The following is a 20,983-nucleotide window of genomic DNA, read 5'->3' on the forward strand; positions in this document are numbered from 1 at the left end:
TTTTAAAAATGTCAAGCTGAATCTAAAATTTAAGTTTATGTTAAATAATAAATAATTAATTAGTTTATTTTCACCCATAAATATCATAATTAAATTTAATTAAATAATTTGAAAAGTCATACTTTAACTTATAAATATCAATATTATTAAATAGTTTTTGTGATTTTTATCATATTAAAAATGTATAGTATAATAATTTAAAAAATATAATTAAAAATAACAAGTATTTATATATTGAAAAGTAAAAATAACACCATTCTATGATAAATCTATTTGTTAAAATGAGAATACCTTTAAAAAATAAGTATTAAAAAATTAAAAAATTAAAAATGTGAGGTATAAAATAACAAGTATTAATTAAATAAATAACACGTTATTGCTACTGCGGGACATCTTCTCAGACAGACACGCTACTGCCACAACTGCTTGTTTGGTTCACTGCTCGTCTTCGACCAAGTGGCAAGTGTCCAAAACACACGTTAATACATTATCTTTGCTTATTAAAAAAATGTTTGTAAATTTTCTTTTTCAATCTATCACACTTTTTCCTCTTTATTTCTATACTACTATTCTTTTTTAATTATTTTATTAATTACCATTTAATAGAGAATTCTTTGAAATTTAACTGCACGAGGAAATTGGATTGGCGGTCCCTATTTTTTTATAGATATGTTTTATTTTCTTGTAGAAAAATTTATCTCTGGATTTTCAAATGTGTAATTTTGAAAAAATATAAATTTTGTTAAATTCTATAAGAAGTTTTGTAAGAATAAATTTTCATAAAAAATCAGATAAATAAAATACAATTTAAAAAATAATTAAGAATATTGCCAATTCAATTTGTGAGACAATTCAATATTTTTTTATTTGAAAAAATAATAGCATGAAATGTAACGATTTTTTATTTTTATTATAATAATTATTAATAATAAAAAACAAATTTTAATGTGATCCATAGTTTTGGAATTTTGGTTCTGAAAAGGATATGATTTATTTTTGTTTTAATATAAATTGATATGACTATTTAATTGGGTGGTAATGAGTTTTAATGATTTTAAATTCTTGATAGTCTTCGGTCCCCAAAGCTTTCTCTCAGAAAAGAGATACACCTTTGTTTTATTGAACCCATGTCCTGATCCATGACATTCATGAATATTACCGTTGGGCTGCTTTGTTAAACATGTATTTTGATTCTGTTCATATCCATATGATTTCATTTTTACTGATTATTATGTCTTATTATTTAATCTTTGAATTAAATTTGTGCATAAATTAAAATTGATTTATAATGTTATTATTTTGTTAAGCAATTGTATAAGAGATCTTATTTATTGAATTTTATTATCTCATATAATTGAGTTACTATGTCTAGTGATCGTTATAATTTTGATTAATTTGGATTAACCACAACATCCTTAAATTAATTGTGATTATTTTTTTAAAGTTTTTAGATCACATGTCTGACTCCACATAATTTTGATTAATGAAAATGTGTGACATTTTAGCTCAACTTAAGAAACTTGAGGTTGATATGTCTGACTCCTTCCTGGTGCACTATATTCTGAACTCTCTTCCGGTTGAGTATGGGCCTTTCAAGATCTCCTACAATACACATAAAGACAAATGGTCAATCAATAAATTAATGACCATGTGTGTTCAGGAAGAAGAAAGGCTTGTAATGGAACAGAGTGAGAGTGCATTGCTGATAAGCACTCACGGGAAGAACATAGCTTTCAAAACTGACAAGTCACAAGCCAATCAGAAAGGGAAATTCAAAATACCACCGCAAGGTGATATCAAGAAAGAAGCAAAGTGTTACTTCTCTAAAAAGGGAGGACACATGAAGAAGGAATGTCCTGGATTCAAAGAATGGCTTGAGAAGAAAGGTAATTTATTCTCATTTGTTTGTTATGAATCTAATATGACCGATGTTAATATTAACACCTGGTGGATTGATTCTGGATCAACAATCCATATAACAAATTCCTTACAGGGTATGCAAAACCTAAGGAAGCCAGTGGGAAGTGAGCGGACTGTCCTATCAGGAAGCAGGATGGGCTCACATGTGGAAGCTATTGGAACTTGCAATCTAATTTTGAATAATGGTTTTGTTTTGAAATTAGAAAGGACCTTTTATGTACCAAGTTTCTCACGGAACTTGATTTCAGTTTCTAGACTTGTACCTTTTGGATATTCCTTTAATTTTAAAGACACCTTGTTTGAATTATTTTATAATTCGGAATGTGTTAGGAATGGTATATTGTCTGATGGTCTTTATCGTATTAATTTACAAATCGAACCCATTTATAGTTCAATGCATGTTCGAACTGGCACTAAGCGGTGTAATATTAATGAGAATTCTTCTATGTTATGGCATCGGAGATTAGGACATATCTCCATATAGAGAATTAAAAGGTTAGTAAAAGATGGGGTACTTAATACTCTAGATTTTGCTGACTTTGAAACTTGTGTTGACTGCATTAAGGGAAAGCAGACCAACATGTCTAAGAAAGGTGCCAATAGAAGTTCAAGTATATTAGAAATAATTCATACAGACATATGCTATCCTGATATGGATGCATATGGTCAGAAATATTTCATCACTTTCATAGATGATTACTCACGATATATGAATATTTATTTGCTTAACAATAAATATGAAGCATTGGATACCTTCAAAGTCTTTAAGGCTGAAGTTGAGAACCAGTGTGGAAAACAAATAAAGATAGTGAGATCAGATCGGGGTGGTGAATACTATGGTAGATACACTGAGAGTGGACAAGCACCTGTTCCATTTCCTAAGTTTCTTCAAGAACATGGGATTGTTGCCCAATACACCATGCCCGGTTCTCCGAACCAAAATGGTGCTGCAGAAAGAAGAAACCGAATATTATTGAACATGGTGCGGAGTATGCTTAGCAACTATAATCTTCTTAAATCATTATGGAATGAAGCACTAAAGACGGTTGTGTATATTCTAAACTGGGTTCCATCCAAGGCTGTCCCAAAGACACCATTTGAGTTATTTAAAGGATGGAAGCCGAGTTTACGACATATGCGCGTTTGGAGATGTCCGTCTGAGGTGAGGATTTATAACCCACAAGAAAAGAAACTAGATCCGAGGACCATTAGTGGGTATTTCATTGGATATGTCGAACGATCTAAAGGTTATAGATTTTATTGTCCATCTCATACAAATAGGATTGTGGAGTCAAGAAATGCAAAGTTTCTTGAAAATCATTTGACTAGTGGGAGCGATCAAATCAAAAATTCAATTTCTGTACATGATCATATAGAGTATGAACCTTCCACTTCAAGTAATAGATTGGTTACTATTTACAACATCCCGCAAGTTCCAATGGATGTTGATCAACCGATCATCGGGACTCCACAAGCTACTGATGATCCAGTAAATCAAGTTGGTCATCAAGATGATGAACAATTAGTTGAACAACAAGATCAAAAGAAAATGTTGATCAAACATTAAGAAGATCTACTAGGACAAGAAAATCAACTATTCCTAATGATTACATTGTGTATCTACAAGAATCTAACTATAATGTTGGAGCTAAGAATGATCCTGAGAGCTTTAGACAAGCCATGAGTTGCATTGAGTCAAATTTGTGGTATGATGCCATGAATGATGAAATGAATTCCATGAAAAACAACGACATATGGGATCTTGTAGAGTTACCTAATGGGGCAAAGGCCATTGGTTGTAAATGGGTCTTTAAAATCAAGAAAGATTCATTAGGCAACATTGAGAGATACAAGGCCAGACTCGTTGCTAAGGGATTTACTCAAAATGAGGGAATCGATTACACTGATACTTTTTCTCCTGTATCAAAGAAAGATTCCTTCGTGTCGTCTTGGCATTAGTTGCACATTTTGACCTTGAGTTGCATCAAATGGATGTGAAAACAACCTTTCTTAATGGTGATTTAGAGGAGGAGGTTTATATGAAACAACCTGAAGGCTTCTCTTCTAATAGTGGTGGGCATTTGGTTTGCAAGCTTAAAAGATCCATATATGGGTTAAAACAAGCCTCTCGTCAATGGTATCTTAAATTCCATGAAATGATATCCTCATTTGGGTTTATTGAAAACCCCATGGATCAATGTATATACCAGAAGGTCATTGGGAGTAAAATTTGTTTTCTCATTTTGTATGTGGGTGACATACTACTTGCAACCAATGATAAAGGTTTTCTACATGAGGTGAAACAATTCCTCTCTAAAAACTTTGATATGAATGATATGGGTGAGGCATCTTATGTCATTGGCATTAAGATCCACAGAGATAGACTTCGAGGAATTTTGGGTCTATCACAAGAAACTTACATCAATAAAGTTTTAGAGAGATTTAGAATGAAAGATTGTTCACCAAGTGTTGCACCCATTGTCAAGGGCGATAAATTTAATTTGAATCAATTCCCTAAGAATGATTTTGAGCGGGAACAAATGAAGAACATTCCAATGCTTCTGTTGTTGGAAGTCTTATGTATGCTCAAGTATGCACAAGGCCCGACATTGCATTTGCTGTTGGAATCTTAGGAAGATATCAGAGTAATCCAGGTATGGATCACTGGAAAGCTGCAAAGAAGGTGTTGAGATATCTTAAAGGAACAAAAGATTACATGCTAATGTATAGGCAGACGGACAATCTTGATGTGATCGGCTATTCAGACTCCGACTTTCCTGGTTGTGTTGATTCTCGCAAATCAACATCAGGATATATTTTTATGATGGCTGATGAAGCTATTTCATGGAGAAGTACTAAGCAAACCTTGATTGCTACTTCTACTATGGAAGCTGAGTTTATCTCCTGTTTTGAGGCTACTTCTCATGGTGTATGACTTAAGAGTTTTATTTCTGGGCTTAGAATCATGGATTCTATTTCTAAACCTCTGAAGATTTTTTGTGATAATTTAACAGCTATCTTTATGGCTAAGAACAATAAAAGTGGAAGTCGAAGCAAGCACATTGACATAAAGTATTTAGCCATTAGAGAAAGAGTTAAAGATAAAATAGTAGTTATTAATCACATTAGTATTGATTTAATGATCGTTGATCCTTTGACTAAGGGCATGCCACCAATAAAATTTAAGGATCATGTAGAGAACATGGAACTTGGGTCCTCCTTATGATTGTATACATACAGTTTATTAATAAAACTCTTATATTGTGATATTTTCTCATTTTCATGCGCACATCAGTTTGAGAAAATATGTTACATCTGAACCAAGAGTAAACATTGATTTATTCATCAAGTTAGTTACCACATTATAGATATATACTTGAAAATAGACATGTTGTAATACATAGATGAGACTACTCGCTTTAAGAGGGACTATCTCTATGATTCACATATTTATTTCTTGAGTAAGTTTTCCATGACTCATTTATGTCAATAATCAGTTCTATGGACCAAATGGGAGAATGTAACGGTTTCTTATTTTTATTATAATAATTATTAATAATAAAAAACAAATTTTAATATGGTCCATAGTTTTAGAATTTTGGTTCTGAAAAGGGTATGATTTATTTTAGTTTCAATGTAAATTGATATGACCATTTAATTGGGTGATAATGAGTTTTAATGGCTTTAAATTCTTGATGGTAGAATCAAGCCTATAAATAGTCTTTGGTCCCCAAAGCTTTCTCTCATCAGAAAAGAAATACACCATCTATATTGAGAGAGCAAGAGCTTGGAAGAATCAAAGGTAGTGCACTCACAACACTGCAACAATGGTTGGAGGTAAAACCTCTAATTCTATTTCCACATTTATTTTATTGATCTTGTTGTTCTTTTATCAATATATATATATATATATATATATATATATATATATATATATATATATATATATATATATATATATATATATATATATATATATATATATATATATATATATATATATATATATATATATATATATATATATATATATATATATATATATATATATATATATATATATTAATCTAACATGAAAGTTATTGGAAAATATAGTACTTTGGGAATAAAATTGAAAAATATTAGAGTTTGTTCTAATTTATTCTTATAAATATAATTTGTAAAATAGGGTGTTAGAATTTTACAAATATAATATTATATGTGTTAGAGTTATTGTTTACTTATCCAAAATTTAAGTGATCTAATTGATATTAAATCTATGGTTAGAAGTATATATGTCATAAAATGTTATTGTGCATATATATATATATATATATATATATATATATATATATATATATATATATATATATATATATATATATATATATATAATTTGATGAGGGTGCAAATTAAAACATTGAAAACTAAAAAATAACCCTACAATTATTTATATGGGTTATGATCCTCATTTGTAGAGTGATTGACAAAACACGGTTTATCAGAATTCTCTCTTCATCCTTTAGAAGAGATTCAAGAAACTCTAAGAAACTTTACAAATTGAAAGTCAAATACCTGCCACCTTCAACGATTTCAATGACAAACTAGATACGCTTCTGCTTTAATTCTTTGATTAAATTCTGGTATGAGTTTAAGGGATATGAGTTGATGGTGTGTTTGATTCGTAGAGATTAATTTAGAGTTCTATTATTAATTTATACATCGATAAAAATCTAAGGTTATGAACAAATCTAATAAGTGAAATCAGAACTACCATATCTGATTCAACTTGAATTTTAGAATTTTATTTATTTATTTTAGAATTCCAAAATTTAGATCCTTTTGATCTTCCTTTTGTGAAAAGATTATTTTGTTTTTGTATAAAACATGACATATATTTTATTTAATAATACGAAAAAAAATTGTACTCATAATCTTGGACCTCTTGAATCTGGAATTAGATATTGAATGTGGAATTAGATATAGTGTTTTGTTATATATGACTGAATTAAATTAAATTTTAACTTAACTTCAAATTTTAAAATTGTCGGAAAAAGTTTTTCGTAAAGAAATCTCATTGTAAGTAATTTATACCTATGTTTGTTATGTTACCACAATCCAATATATGGATTAAAACAAGTGTGATTAGCTTTGTCAATTCAGTGCCTTTGTCATACATGTTTTTTTTGGAAGACTCACTTGTTTTTGTTATATTACATGTTTGGCATGTTTTATTATCAATGTTTAACATGTTTTATTACCAATATTTGATTATTACAATAAGAGTGTCACTAACAGTCAATATTATTGTCTAAAGACTTGACATTGATGGTGCGCTAGGCATCTTGATATGGGTTATGCCATTAGTTGAACATATTAAAGATTCAGTTTATTTAGTGAGTACATTTATAATGTTTCTTTTTTTCTATTTTCACCTACAATTATTTCGGTATCTGTTAATATGAATAATGCTCAAGTCCTTAATGAGACAAAATTTAAGGAATGAAATGAGAACATGGAAATTGTTCTTGCCTGCATGGATTTTGACATTGCATTAAGGATGAAACAACCACCTTCTCTTTCAGAATCTAGTACCTCTGAACAGCGAAAAGATTATGAGAAGTGGGATCGCAACCAATCGCATGAGTCATGGTTTGGTCTGTTCTGGGATCAATTTAGCTTCAGTACCTGGAAACACTTGGTGGTTAGACTCTAGAGCAACTACTAAAATCAGTGTTTCAATAAAGGATTGTTTGAACTATCGAAAACCAAATAATGTTGAAAGATGTTGTGGGAGATGGTAAGTCGGTGGAGGTGGAAGTTATAGGGTATTTTAGATTATTAATGTGTACTGAATTTTATTTGGATATGAAAGACACTTTTGTGGTACCTTCATTCAGACGGAATTCAATTTTGGTTTCTTATTTGGACAAATCAGTTTATTCATGTTCATTTGGAAACAATGAATTCAAGTTGTCTTTCAATTCAGATATTGTTGGAACTGGTTCACTTATGGACTGTGATGATATATATTTGTTGGACACGGTTGTAGCGGTAAAAATATTGAGATTAAGCGATTGATAAACTTAACTCACAAAGCAAGAGTCGCCGCCACACTTTTATTATTTCCAAAGGAAAAGGGAAAAAGTACGAACAAAATCCAAAGAAGTTTTAAAACAAAACTAGTAAAAGAGAACAAGGGTCTGGGGGTTAGTTATGCAAAGGGAATGTATTATCACCATAAACATTCATGGTACTTCATGGGAACCTCTTTGAAAATATACATATTTTAGCTTGAAAAAGATATTGTTTGTTAAAATATTGGATGGATGGTAAAAAAACATTTTTATTATGATTTGGTGTTTGTCAAGACTTTTAAAGTCTCATGCCTACGTACCAACAAAATGCAATGGAGGATCAAAACCTCGTAGTTCGTGGTAAAAATAACAAAAGGAGTTTGTTTTGATTCATTTTTTATGGAAAATACATTTTGTCATTTTAAGGAGAATACTTAACTAGTCACCCACAAGTATGATAACTTTGCATCATCATGAGAAGGGCTCCAACTTGGATAAGGATGAACAAGTATGTCACTAGCTCCCACAGATGGAAAAAAATTATCATCAATAATATGTAGATCAGAGAACTATAACTCAACTATGAAAATGACTCATGTCTAATGCCTTGAGAAAAAGTTTTAAAAAAGGAAAAGGACACAAAGGACACATAATGATTTGAATGAGTTAGGCATTTTTTAGTCTTTTGAAATTGGTTTAAGTACGCTTAAGATGTATTGGCATTTATTAAGAAAAAGGTTTTTAGAATTACTTGACAAAAGTCAAGGTTTATTGAGAAAGGGGTTCAAGTTTGAAATCAAGAAGATTTTAAAAAGAGAGAGAGAGAGAAGTTTTGAAAATTAAAGAAGGGGAGGAGGAGAAGAGACTATCCTAGAGCATAAAGTAAAAGTTATGGAGGAAAGATCTAACTTAGAAATAGCAAGCTTTATGAGATAAGCCAAACAAGAATTCCCTCATTTGGATTAAGCCTCAAACAACCCAGAATAAGCAAATAATAATCCATGTATCAGATGAAACCAAAGCAATCAAGTCAAGTCTTCATAGAGAAATCCAAAGTCATAAGTATCAGATGAATTCCAATGTCTCAAGTCACAAGTTCTAAAGCAAAGGTCAAGATCCTAATTCTAAGTCCATAACTCCATAGTGGTGCCAAGGATAGTAACCACAAGTCCATGAATCAAGATAACCAAGTTCTTTTTAGGATTTTTTTCCTTTATTAATTTATTTTAAAAGAAAATGAAAGTCCAAATGGACAAAGGAAAAAGAACATAAACATAAACAAGGTCCAAGTGGACAAAGAGCAAATATGATATGAGATGCTAAAATAAAAGCATAAAGTAAATAACAAGAAATAAAAGCATGAAATAAATGACATCAAAATAAAGTTAATATAATAAGCTGTTAGTAAATGTTAGTGAACGATGAAAAGATTTTTCGGTCATTTTTTGGAGAACACTCAACTATCCACTCACAAGCATGAAAATATGAACCTATACATCATTTGTAAGAAAGACTTCAACTTGGATAAAATCAATAAATATGCCACTAGCTCTCACAAATAGAAAAGGAGCAATATTTTCACACAATACCATGAGGAATATGAGTCTTACAATCTCACTTATAAAAATGGCATTGCCTTTGGGACAAATTTAGCGCTATGTTAAACAATCGTAATTTGACTTATATAGAAGTCATAATTATCTAAGGCGATCAATAATAATGTTTGTGTTAATACATGCTAGAGAAATGATATGTAAATCCTCCTCCTAAAGCTATGCCACACAAGAAAAGAAAAAGAAAGGGGATGATCAAGCACAAAGGCTAGGAGGATGGTCCATTACTTCAATCCACATTTCATGACACTTAGGACAAACTTATGCATCAATCCAAAGTACCTTAAATGATTCATAATCACTTAGAAGGTAGATTTGAAATAATGAAAGTTCATCAAGCACCAATCCACACGTCATGAATAAGATGGACACAAATCTATCCAAAGATGGAAAAATGGTGAAGGCGGATGTTGTTGTGAAAAAAATAATGAATGCATGAAATCGTATAATAAATTCTTCCACAAAAGATCGGTCGAAGATATTTTGAAGATGTTGAAGCGGCCACTTGGATATTGAAGTGTAATGTTGTAATGTTGCATTTTATGTTGAACTCATCTATGTAATCCTAATTTTATTTTATGAATCTTAATTTCAATTTGAAAAATTCTTTATTTTTTGATCTGGTACTGATGTGTCTGGCTTACGGAAATATAACTATGAGAAATTTCCGAAAATACATCTCCGAAATAAAATAAATCAAACAATAGAGCGTCACTCTAAATAGTCTTATTTGAGTGTGTGTGTTCGAATGCGTCCGAAGATGCATCTCCGAAAACACAAACTATTTGTAAAAATTCGTGTAATATTATAGAAACTTATAGGATGAGTTAAGAAGCTCTTATTATAAAAGGGAGACCATCATATCTAAACGCTCAATCTAAAATGGATTGAATAAGTTGTTGGCCACGACTCTATGCATCAAAGCTCTCACCCCTCCGTAATAATAAGAAACAAAAAAAAAGGAACCACGTATACTCCAAGTAACCACAATCCACCGAATCATATGCTCATTCAAAACACACCTTCAAAATTAAACATTCCTGGATCCTATTCTTTGCATGTTAGCATATTACCATCTCTTTTCATTTTTATAAGAGAGAAATTCACTTTTTAAATTCAATAATATATTAGTCCATAAATTAATTAATATATTAATTATTCAATGAATCTTAAAAATGAATTGTCTCTTATTAATTACCTCCCTTTAAAGAAAGTCAACATTTATAAAAAAAAACTTATAAAAACACCTCAGCAAATTTGACCTAAGGTATCAATGTCATAAATGCGACAATAAACACTTCAGAAGCCTAACATTTCCATGGTATAAACTCTGCCACCAGCTTATGTATAAATCCTCAGTATTCTCATACACTGCAAAATTTGATTTTTCAAGCAATTTCTTATTCCAATCACCGTACCCTTTAACATCTTCCTCTTTACTTATTTAAAGTAAGCATCAAGACCTTGTCTCAAGAAAGAACCAATACTAAGATTCTTTCCAAAGTTTGAAGAAGCTTTAGCAGCCATGTTTATAGTAACTAAAAATCTCACCTCGAGGATACACCATCAATTTCATTATCCATCAATTTGCATGAAAATAAGCAGAAAACACACGTGGAACGTATATCTTTGACAAACGATGCAAAAGAATACAAGAAAAACACAATGTACACATGAAAATAAACAATTTTTTAACTAAGTAATCTGATTATCAGTCTCACTCAAGCCATTTCTTATAAAAGGTACAAAATTTTGCATTTTCTGTATCAGTAACTATGCAAGCTTCATAGGTAGTCAGGATCCAGTTTGATGTCGGTCAAAATAATCATCATGTACAAACCTCTACCGCATCTCAATATTTCTAATAATGCACGGTTCAACTTGCAAAGATAATCAGACAACACTGAATGCTGACTGTAAGGTAGACGAGAACCGAGAGGCAATTGTCTGAGAGGCATATTGTTGAATCTGCTTCTTAGCATCTGAAAGAAAACCAATTAATTGTTATCCATTGCAAGTTTTTCAAATGAACAGCACGTAAAGATGAAACAGTAAATTGATATGGGGAACAATCAACAAAGAGAAATCCTTCATATTGGGTAGGAGACAGAGGGAGCAGAGCTTGAGCAGAATCACAAATTACAAAATGTGTAACTAGGCTTAGAGAAAGTCCTACACAGCATCTATGTGCACACACATATCTATATAATTTGAAATGGAATACAAATGAAAACAAAAGGACCCAAAGTTCCCAATCCCGTAGAGGGTACTATAACAAGGGTCAAATTGCATTTTCGCTCCAAATATGTTTCTTGTTAGTTAAACAACCCCACTTCAACTATTAATATTACTACAACAATGGCAATAATAATAGCATCCTTCAATTTTCTGGGAAATATTAACTAATGGAGACCCAAAAGTTCCCAACCCCGTAGATAAACAACCCCACCCCAACTATTTCCATTTCTACAACAATGGCAATAATAATAGCATCCTTCAATTACCTGGGAATATAAACTGATGGGAACCCGAAATTTAGAGATAGAAATTAAGTAAAGAAAGAAATAAAACAATGGAAAATAGAATATATTTGACTGATGAAGAAAGTAAAATTGTAGAAGAGAATGAATCCCAAACTACCCCAAAGCTAAGCTCCTCAGAGATAGAGAAAATCTCTTTGTGCCTAACCATAATGGTTCCCTCAGTATTCTTACATCCCAAACACAATTCACTCACCTTAGTAACTTACTATTTATACTATTAAGGCATAACAAACTTGCCAACTAAGCATCCTACTTCACTATTTATTTACCATATATCCTTACCACTCATTATTACATACATGATTTTAAATTGCAGTCGCGGCCCCTGCGGTTGCAGCTATTGTGGTTGTTGCGGCGTGAATTTATATTTATGAACATAAAATATTTTATTTTATTATTTATTTTAGATTTCACATGTCTTCCATTTCCTCCCTAAATTTTCATATATATCTCATTAACAATTCGCCATCATTTTGAATATCACTAATCCTTTTAAAACATACCTTGAATCTATGATATAAATAGAAAGGAAGGTAGACCAAATAATTTTTGCGAGCATTGCATAATCTCTTGCGATGTGATGCGGGATGATGCGGCTGTTGTTGTGTTATGATGCAGTCGTTGCGGCGTTATGATGCGGTTTTTATTGTGATTTGCAATCACACCGCAATTGCGGCCAAATACGGACACTACCGCAACCACAATATTACGGCCGCATCACGTGACGCGGTCCGCAATTTAAAACCATGATTACATAATTCCCCTTTTTCCTTATGACCACTACTCAGGTCTCTATCATAAACTGAAAGTGTGCTTTTCAAGAGATAACCACCCAAATAAGCACAACGGATGTGTTACCCAGCCACAAATTCAAGAATGCAGCTAACAAAGCATCAATAGCATAGAACTCTATAGGTATACAATATATCAGCAACCAAAGCATCTTTGAACCAACTTTATCATAGCCCAACCATAAGAAATTACAATAAGGTGATCAAATCAAGTTCAGGTGTAATTTGCAAGTACAATCATAAATTTCCCATTAGGTTCATGCATTTATAAGTGAAGTATCCCCATATGTCAACAACTTTCCACGAAGTGAGCACTGAGCAGCATGCAGCAAATTATATAGTTTTGAATACTTCAAAATGCAAAAATAAAAAAAATAAAATAAAAAAACAAGTGAAACAAGATAAAATTCCAAGATTTCAAGATGACATGTTATGTTGCACGCATGGTTGTCAAGATCGGAATCTTGATAAAGATCGTTAGGGTATGGAAAAAGCATAAATCGCAGGATCAAAACTCGGATTGTAATATCCAACAAATAGACAAAATTATAGAAATAACTGGAAAGAATAACCCTAACATAATATTCTCATTAACTTTATCAATACCAAATATTCAATCCAAAAAAACATAATTTCCTCGATCATAATATTCTAAACAACAACTAAAGACATAATTGTCTCAAACACATTCAATAAAACATCATCTTAACTCAAACACTATCTAAAATATATCATTTAGAAGTGATAGAAAAGATGAGAAGAATAGAAGGATTTGATTTAAACTTATAGAAAAGATAGATGAATGAAGGTTCATTCATGGTATAATTTATCGATACAGAATTTATTCTGAGTTCCAATGGCTTTTGTGGCTATGCAGCTTTCACGATCAGTATTTTTGCAATTTTCAAAAGCTCATTTAAAACATTCCAAATCCCAAAACCCTAAAATACTTTAGCGCAGCTTGTCAGGGTTTAATTACTGGGTCAGTTTTTGGGCGATGACCGGTTGAAACGGGTGAAAATAAAAAATGGATCATTGGGATCTCACAGTCCCACGCTTTAACTATCTTCCTCTACGCTCACAACTCTCCATCCAAATCCACGATCTTTGTGCCACTTAAAGCAATGGATGGTTACCGGCTCGTAAGGTCGAACGATCTTGGGAGTTAAAGCACGATCCCGACAACCATGGTTGCACGTCATAAATGACTAAAAGTTATGCACTAAACAGTTCAATATCTTGTTATTTCAAATAATTCCCCCAACCTAAACCAATTTTGCAGTATAACAGAAGACAAACATTAAGAACATCAATACATATGCACACCTTTTTTGCATTTGGTAAAACCAACAATATTTGCAATGCTGAGGGTCAAACAAACTCCTACAACAAGGAGATAATCAGCCTGAAGCCTTATGAGCGAGAATATAGCCAAAAAAATCCATGCAACTGCCTGTGGAACAAATCAAATAAAAAATCATTTATCGTGCCGATCACCAGAGAAAACAACCATGCTCTTATTTATTTTGCATGGGCAATCAAAACTACAAGATAAAACCTTGGTGTGATGATTGACAGAGTTATTCTCCATCCAGATCCAAAGTGATTGGAGAACTTATGACTTTAGTTAGAATACTGATCAGGTCATAACATCACATGTATATTATCCAGCTTAATAAAACTCCCGAAACAAACACATTACGACTGTAACCATAAGGACCTAAGGAAAAACTGAACTATCACTGCATGCTAAAACCGATCTATAAAATTTCTTACCGAAATGTAAAGGGTCCACCAGAAAAGCCATGAATCTTTCTTGTTCATCCGAGCCAATGACTACAGAGGAAAAAACACATACACAGGATTCATTCATGCATGTATAAAGAATTTGAAACCTATTCTTAGACAACTCATGTTCAAAACATGGAATACCCACCTCTTGATCCAGACATTCAAATTTCCAAACACTCTCACCAAGATCATCAATTTCATTCCACCATCTCAAACCAACTAAAATCCGTCCACTCACATTCTTAACAACCCAAAAATCAAGAGCAGCAAGAAGAACAGTCACCACAAAAATGATAACAAAGTTATCAATAAAGAGAGCCGAGAGAATGTAAAATGCCAAAGCCGCACCCTGTCAAATACATACAAAATAAATCGAATTTTACAATGCAAATTCCTTATTTAAAAAACGGAAAACGCTTAGGAAAACGAGTGAAGTATAAACCTTGAAGAGAACATGAAAGAAGCAAGTCCTTGGATTTGCGTAGTTTTCAACTACAGACTGCACGCAGATGAAAATCATAATTAGTTACACTAATCACACAAATCTTACATGAATCGATAGAGGGAATGAAATCATTGAGGAAATGGAAATCGTGGATGAAGAGTAAGAATCCAGATCTGAGAATGGTAGGAGAAAAACTTGACTTACCTGGTTGGGATCCATGTGTGAGTGCGAGAGCTTTCAATAAGAAAAAGAACGAAGCTTGTGAGGAATCAAAGACGACGGAGCATACAAGATCTTACACTCGCCGGAGATTTTTCAGATGGAACTTGGTTTCTTTCCGATCCAAAAGTATGTTAGATTTGCGATGAAAATTGTGTTTATTAATTAACCCCTTCCCTACCTTTCTACGTTTCTTGCTACGGACTAGGGGCTATTTTTTTAGTTTTCTTTTTATTTAAAGAAGTGTGTAAAAAAATATTACAAAAATTTATATTTCCTATATAATTAATTGGGTATCAAAAATCTTTACTATATTAAAATTAATAGAAAAAACACATCTACATACCACATGCGCCACTTCAAATAAACCCAAACCTAAAAGCATATAATATAAAAAATTTTAACTCACAAAATTACAAATTTTCTCAAAATCCACCTTATTTTAGACAATCGTTTTTAGATTGCATTGTTATGTTACTCATTCATTAAATGTCACAACCCTATCAACGAGAAGTCTCACTTTAAAAAAAATGATTGATTTTGAGAAATAGTTATCTCCATAACCTTGGCGTGTCTAGAAGCCAAAACTTTAACTACCAACTTATAGAGAAGCCCCGCTAGAGAAATATGTCAAAAATCCCCTAATCAAAAAAAGAAACTTTGGTTTCAAAGTTAAGGTCATAAAATAGGAGGAAAAACTTCTGGGGAAGAAACCTGGCTATGAAACTGGGCAAATAGAATTCTCATTTCCTCTCTCAAAAGATACCAAACCCTTTTAAGGAAAGAAAAATTAAAACCCTCAAGATCTGGTTTTTATTCCCATGACACACAGAGATCGTCAAATTCAATATCTGATTGTAGAAAAGGGAAGAAAATATCTCAAAATCAATAAAGGAAATAGACCATTGAGGCACATCATCAAACTAATGTTTGTCCATGATAGGTTCTTGAAAATGATTATAGAAATATCTAGTCACCTCTTACCGGATCTCAGCCACTCTTTCAATCAAACTATCACCCACCCGAATAGCCAAGATAGCAATCCTTATATATATATATATATATATATATATATATATATATATATATATATATATATATATATATATATATATATATATATATATATATATATATATATATATAGCTGTTGTTGTTGCTTTGTTGTTATTGTTGTTGTTGATAATGATGATGTTGATGTTGTTACTTAGTTATGAGGCCAAGAAGATATTGTGTCAAATGTTCGGTGAGGATTAGGGCAAAAACGGTTTAATATGAGGCCAAGAAGATATTGTGTCAAATAGGTTTGAATTATATCAAAATACATGAATGTCGTAATAATTGCATATTATATAAGAAAAAGTATGAAAAACTAAAACGATTCTCGAAGTATGGGGAGTCGTGTACAAGGTGAAGGACAATGGTGATGATGACGATGACGATGTAAATAAGAAACATCCTCCTGCCAAAGTGTTATGGTACCTGTAACATCCCATTTTTTGATTATTTTGTTTTTAATTGAGTTTTGAAGTGTTTTGACTTATTTAATTGTTTGATTAAAGTTATTGAGTTTTTGGTAGAATTTTATTATATTTAAATTATTGGCAAAGTGAAGATTAATAGTTTAATATTAAAATTAGAATTTAATTATATTTTTAGTAATTTAATTAATTAGAAAATAAGAGAAATTGAGACTTTGGGGAGAAAGTATATTTTTTTAATAAAATAGGGAGATGGGTGGAATTAGTAAGAGTTGGGGGGAAGTTGTAGAATTGATTAAAATAAAAATAAAAATATGGTTTTTATTTAAATAGAGAAGGGAATGGAGAGTGTTATCCATACGTAGAATTTTGGAAGAAAAGGCTAAGGAGAGAAAGAGGAAATCATATGAGACCTTTTGAAGGAGAAGAAGAACTCCATTGGTGTAGCTTCAACCTTTCTGCGAATTCGATGTAAGGGGGGAAATTAATCATGATATGAGTGTTTAGGCATGAAGGATAGAAACAATCCTTTATCCCTTTTGTTTTCTTTTTTCCTCTATTAATGAAGGTTTGAAGCTTGAGAAGGTTTGTGGGAAATTCTCTAAGGCGTTGTGATATGATATAATTTATGTATTCTATTGATTGTTGGTTTTCATGTAAATCTGTATTCCTATTTATGAGTTTTGATATTCATGAGTATAAATGATGAGTTGATAAAATATGTTGATGGTTCATGATAAAATGATGATACAAATGTTAAATTTGTGATGTTTAATGTGATAAAATGTTATGATTTATGCCATAAAGTTTTTTATTGATATGGATATTATTAATTGACATGATACGTGTTGAGATTTTGTGATTGATGAGTTTTGATTTGTTAATAAGAAAATGTTGTTGTTGATGGGAAAATGTTGAATTAGTATGAAGCATTGATCGCATTGTACTTTGTTGACATATCAATTGTCGTTTTATGAGTAGATATTGATTTATGAGTTTGAACCATCATGAGATTGAAAATATAAAAGTTTGGAAGTGTACGTTGAGAGATAAGTTGAAATAAGTTGAAAAAATCGCAGAAAACACAAGAGAGTATTGGTCATCTTGTTTCACGCACATCTTGATTTTCGTAACTCAGTCTGGGGTGTGGTTAGTGTCGGTGTAAGCCCTAAAGACCAATACTTTTGGTACTTGTATCGAATTATTTATTAATAATAAAAGGTTTTTTCTTTATTATGTTTGTTTAATAAAGTCCCTAGAATAGCTAGTCCGCTTAATGTATCATGTGTGACTTAATCATGAGATCCCATTAAACATAAAGACAATATTCTTAAAGTATTCGTAGTCGAGCTTTGTTGTAAAGTGGGATAACATTAAAGCATTAAGACTATTATGTATATAGACTGATGATCACATCTCATGGATCATGGATAAGGAGTTATCAAGTCTTAAACATAGGTATGAATATTAAGAGTAATATTTATACTGAATTAACCCGCTATGAGAATACTATATAGAATGTTATGCAAAGTGTCATAAGTTATTCTCATGGTGATAGTGGTGTATACCACCCTTCGACCTGAAACCACTATGGACCTTAGATGTAGAGTCGAGTGCCTTATTGCTGATCAAACATTGTCCGTAACTAGATGTCCATAAAGACAGTTGATGGATACTCCACGAAGCATGCTGAGGGACATGTGTGACCTAGATGGAATTTGCTCATCCTGCATAACAGAATAAATGTCTAAGGGCCCAATATTAAATTGGACAAGGATGACACAGTTTATACCTTGTGTTCAATATAGACATAAAGGCAAAAGGGTAATTGTACACATAAGTATTATCACAAAAGAATTTGTCAGATCACATGACATTTTCGTGTCTTAGGTAACAGTGATGCGTTGCTAGATACTGCTCACTGTTTATTATGTTAAAAACGTAATTTAATATATTACCAATGTCACGAGAACCTACAGGGTCACACACAAAAAGACGGATTGATGAGAGATAGAGTAAATAAGGAACACCGTAAGGTACGGTTCACTTAAGTGAATTGTAGAACATCGTAAGGTACAGTGCACTTAAGTAGAATATGAAATATGGTAAGGTACCACATACTTAAGTGATTTTAGTATATCATAAGATATGGGCCACATACACTTAAGTGGGTTTTTTAGCTTACAACCCACACAAGTGGTTCTATAAATAGAACCCTTATGTAGAAGCATTTGTTCATATGAAATTTTGTTTCTCTCTCTCTCTCTCACACTCAAAGCCTTCATTCATAACAGCTAGCACTAAGATTGAAGGAATTCGTTCGTGTGGACTGAGTAGAGGCGTTGTCACCATTCAACATTAGTGATCACTCCTTAGATCTGCATCAAAGGTTTCAATCGCCACAAGAGGTAATGATTCTATCACTGATCATACCCATTCTTAAGGATCACTAAAGAAAAAAAAAATCCGCTGCGTTTTGGATCGCTATTCTCCTTCAGTCAGTTGCGTTGAAAAGCTAAGACATATATATTTCTTAGGGTAATGAATTTTCATGAAGTTTAAATATGCATACGATATCGTGATTATGGTAATGTCTCATGATGTTTATACATGTTAATGATGTTGTAAATATGGTGTTTATATGAATATTGTCGTGAAAAGTAGTAATTGTTACATGACGTGAGTTTAGTGTTAAAATTGAACATAAGTGTATTTAATTTGAGAAATTATATGTTGAATCAGGGTCGGTCATGTGGAGGTGCGAAGAGTGCTACCGCATAGGGCCTCCGACTTTTTAGGGCTTCGAATTTGATAGATGGGATCAATATAAATATAATACTAACTAATATATATCACCAATTATGTACTTAATATAATGTTCTAGTGTAGCCAAGCGGTGGTTATGTTATTTTGGTAGTAATACAACTTGGGTTTGATTCCTTGTTCTTACATTTTGTGTATATTTTTTTTATTAATATATTGAAGTATATCCTATCTAACAGCTTACAATTTAAATAAATTATATTTAAATTTATTTAAAATTTAATATTGCAATTAACTTAATAAATTTTTTTCTTTATTAATATAGTTTATAGATCTATAAAAAAATTTAAGATGTAAGTTTGGAAATATTTATATTTTTGTATATTGTGAATCGCTACATTAATAAATTTGAAATAGTAGTTGTGAGACTTTGAAAATTTATAAGTGTAGCGGGGTTTTCGTTACCTTTAGGTTTATTGATTAAACCAAAAATCAACATACAATTCGAGTCGCCACCACACTTTTAATTGTCCAAAGGAAATGCTAAAAAGCGAACAAAAGCCAAGTAAGAAGTTTTTCAAATCAAAAACTAATAAAAATGTCAGAGATCTAGGTAAGGGAGTTGGTTATGAAATGAGAAGGTTTTACGCACCCAAGACATCCTTAGTACTATAAGGGAACCTCTTTTTGCAAATATGTGTTGTAGGTTGGTATTTGTGGAAAGATTTGTACAAAAAGATTTAAAGGATGAGAAGAGAATAGATTATATTTACAATTTTTGTTGTTTGAATGGATGAACCCATTGCCTACGTACCATCACAAAGGAGGCTCAAAACCTCGTAGTTCGTGGTAAAAATTTCAAAGATTGGTGAATTGATTTTAATTAAAAGCCTTGAGGTCTTTTGTTATCAAAGGGAGAAAACTCAACCTAAACCAACAATCCACCATGTGAGGAAGGCTTCAACATGCTAGTGAGGGGTTAACCATATAATAAGCATGGAAGGCTTATAATCCAACACTAAGGATGAGGTGAGATTTACATCAACCACTATGATAAATCAAACCTATGACTAATGTTTTTGAAAAGGGTTTAACAAGTGGCCATTGGAACCACAAAACAACTTGAAATGTGTTATATTTATAAGTTAAATTTATTTACAAAATGAGGTCAAAGTTGGATTAAAGTTTATTTACAATGAGTATTTATGAAAAGAGTTTTGAAAAGTCAAAGGCCTAAGGCCTAGGTTTCTAATTTGAAATAAAGTCAAAGTTTGAAAGTGATTTTGGCTTGGTTAGAGTGGGGAGAAGAGAGAAGGGCTATTCCTAAAGCATACAAAGACAAGAGGGGAAAGATAACCCTT

The 20,983-nt window shown here is 31.7% G+C and overlaps 1 protein-coding gene across 1 annotated transcript; it reads right to left on the minus strand.

The window, feature by feature from the left end:
* Positions 1–11,257: 11,257 nt before the first annotated feature.
* Positions 11,258–15,618, minus strand: LOC127091379 (Golgi apparatus membrane protein-like protein ECHIDNA). Its single transcript, XM_051030005.1, has 6 exons — positions 15,364–15,618; positions 15,157–15,213; positions 14,860–15,063; positions 14,700–14,759; positions 14,250–14,376; positions 11,258–11,571 (listed from the first exon to the last, which is right to left on the minus strand). Exons 1-6 carry the CDS (start codon positions 15,376–15,378, stop codon positions 11,483–11,485), a joined length of 552 nt encoding a protein of 183 aa, XP_050885962.1. The 5' UTR covers positions 15,379–15,618; the 3' UTR covers positions 11,258–11,482.
* Positions 15,619–20,983: the final 5,365 nt, after the last annotated feature.

The sequence above is a fragment of the Lathyrus oleraceus genome, chromosome 6 (assembly GCF_024323335.1).
Source record: "Lathyrus oleraceus cultivar Zhongwan6 chromosome 6, CAAS_Psat_ZW6_1.0, whole genome shotgun sequence".
In the NCBI taxonomy this organism is placed as follows: Eukaryota; Viridiplantae; Streptophyta; class Magnoliopsida; order Fabales; family Fabaceae; genus Lathyrus; species Lathyrus oleraceus.

Bases quoted from the DNA above. Each gene is read 5' to 3' on its own strand.
- LOC127091379 (XM_051030005.1), bottom strand. The intron at 14,377-14,699 runs GTAAGAAATTTT...TTTGTTCCACAG, and splicing joins GGTGGACCCTTTACATTTCG to GCAGTTGCATGGATTTTTTT. The intron at 11,572-14,249 runs GTGTGCATATGT...GTTTTCTTTCAG, and splicing joins TTTTACCAAATGCAAAAAAG to ATGCTAAGAAGCAGATTCAA.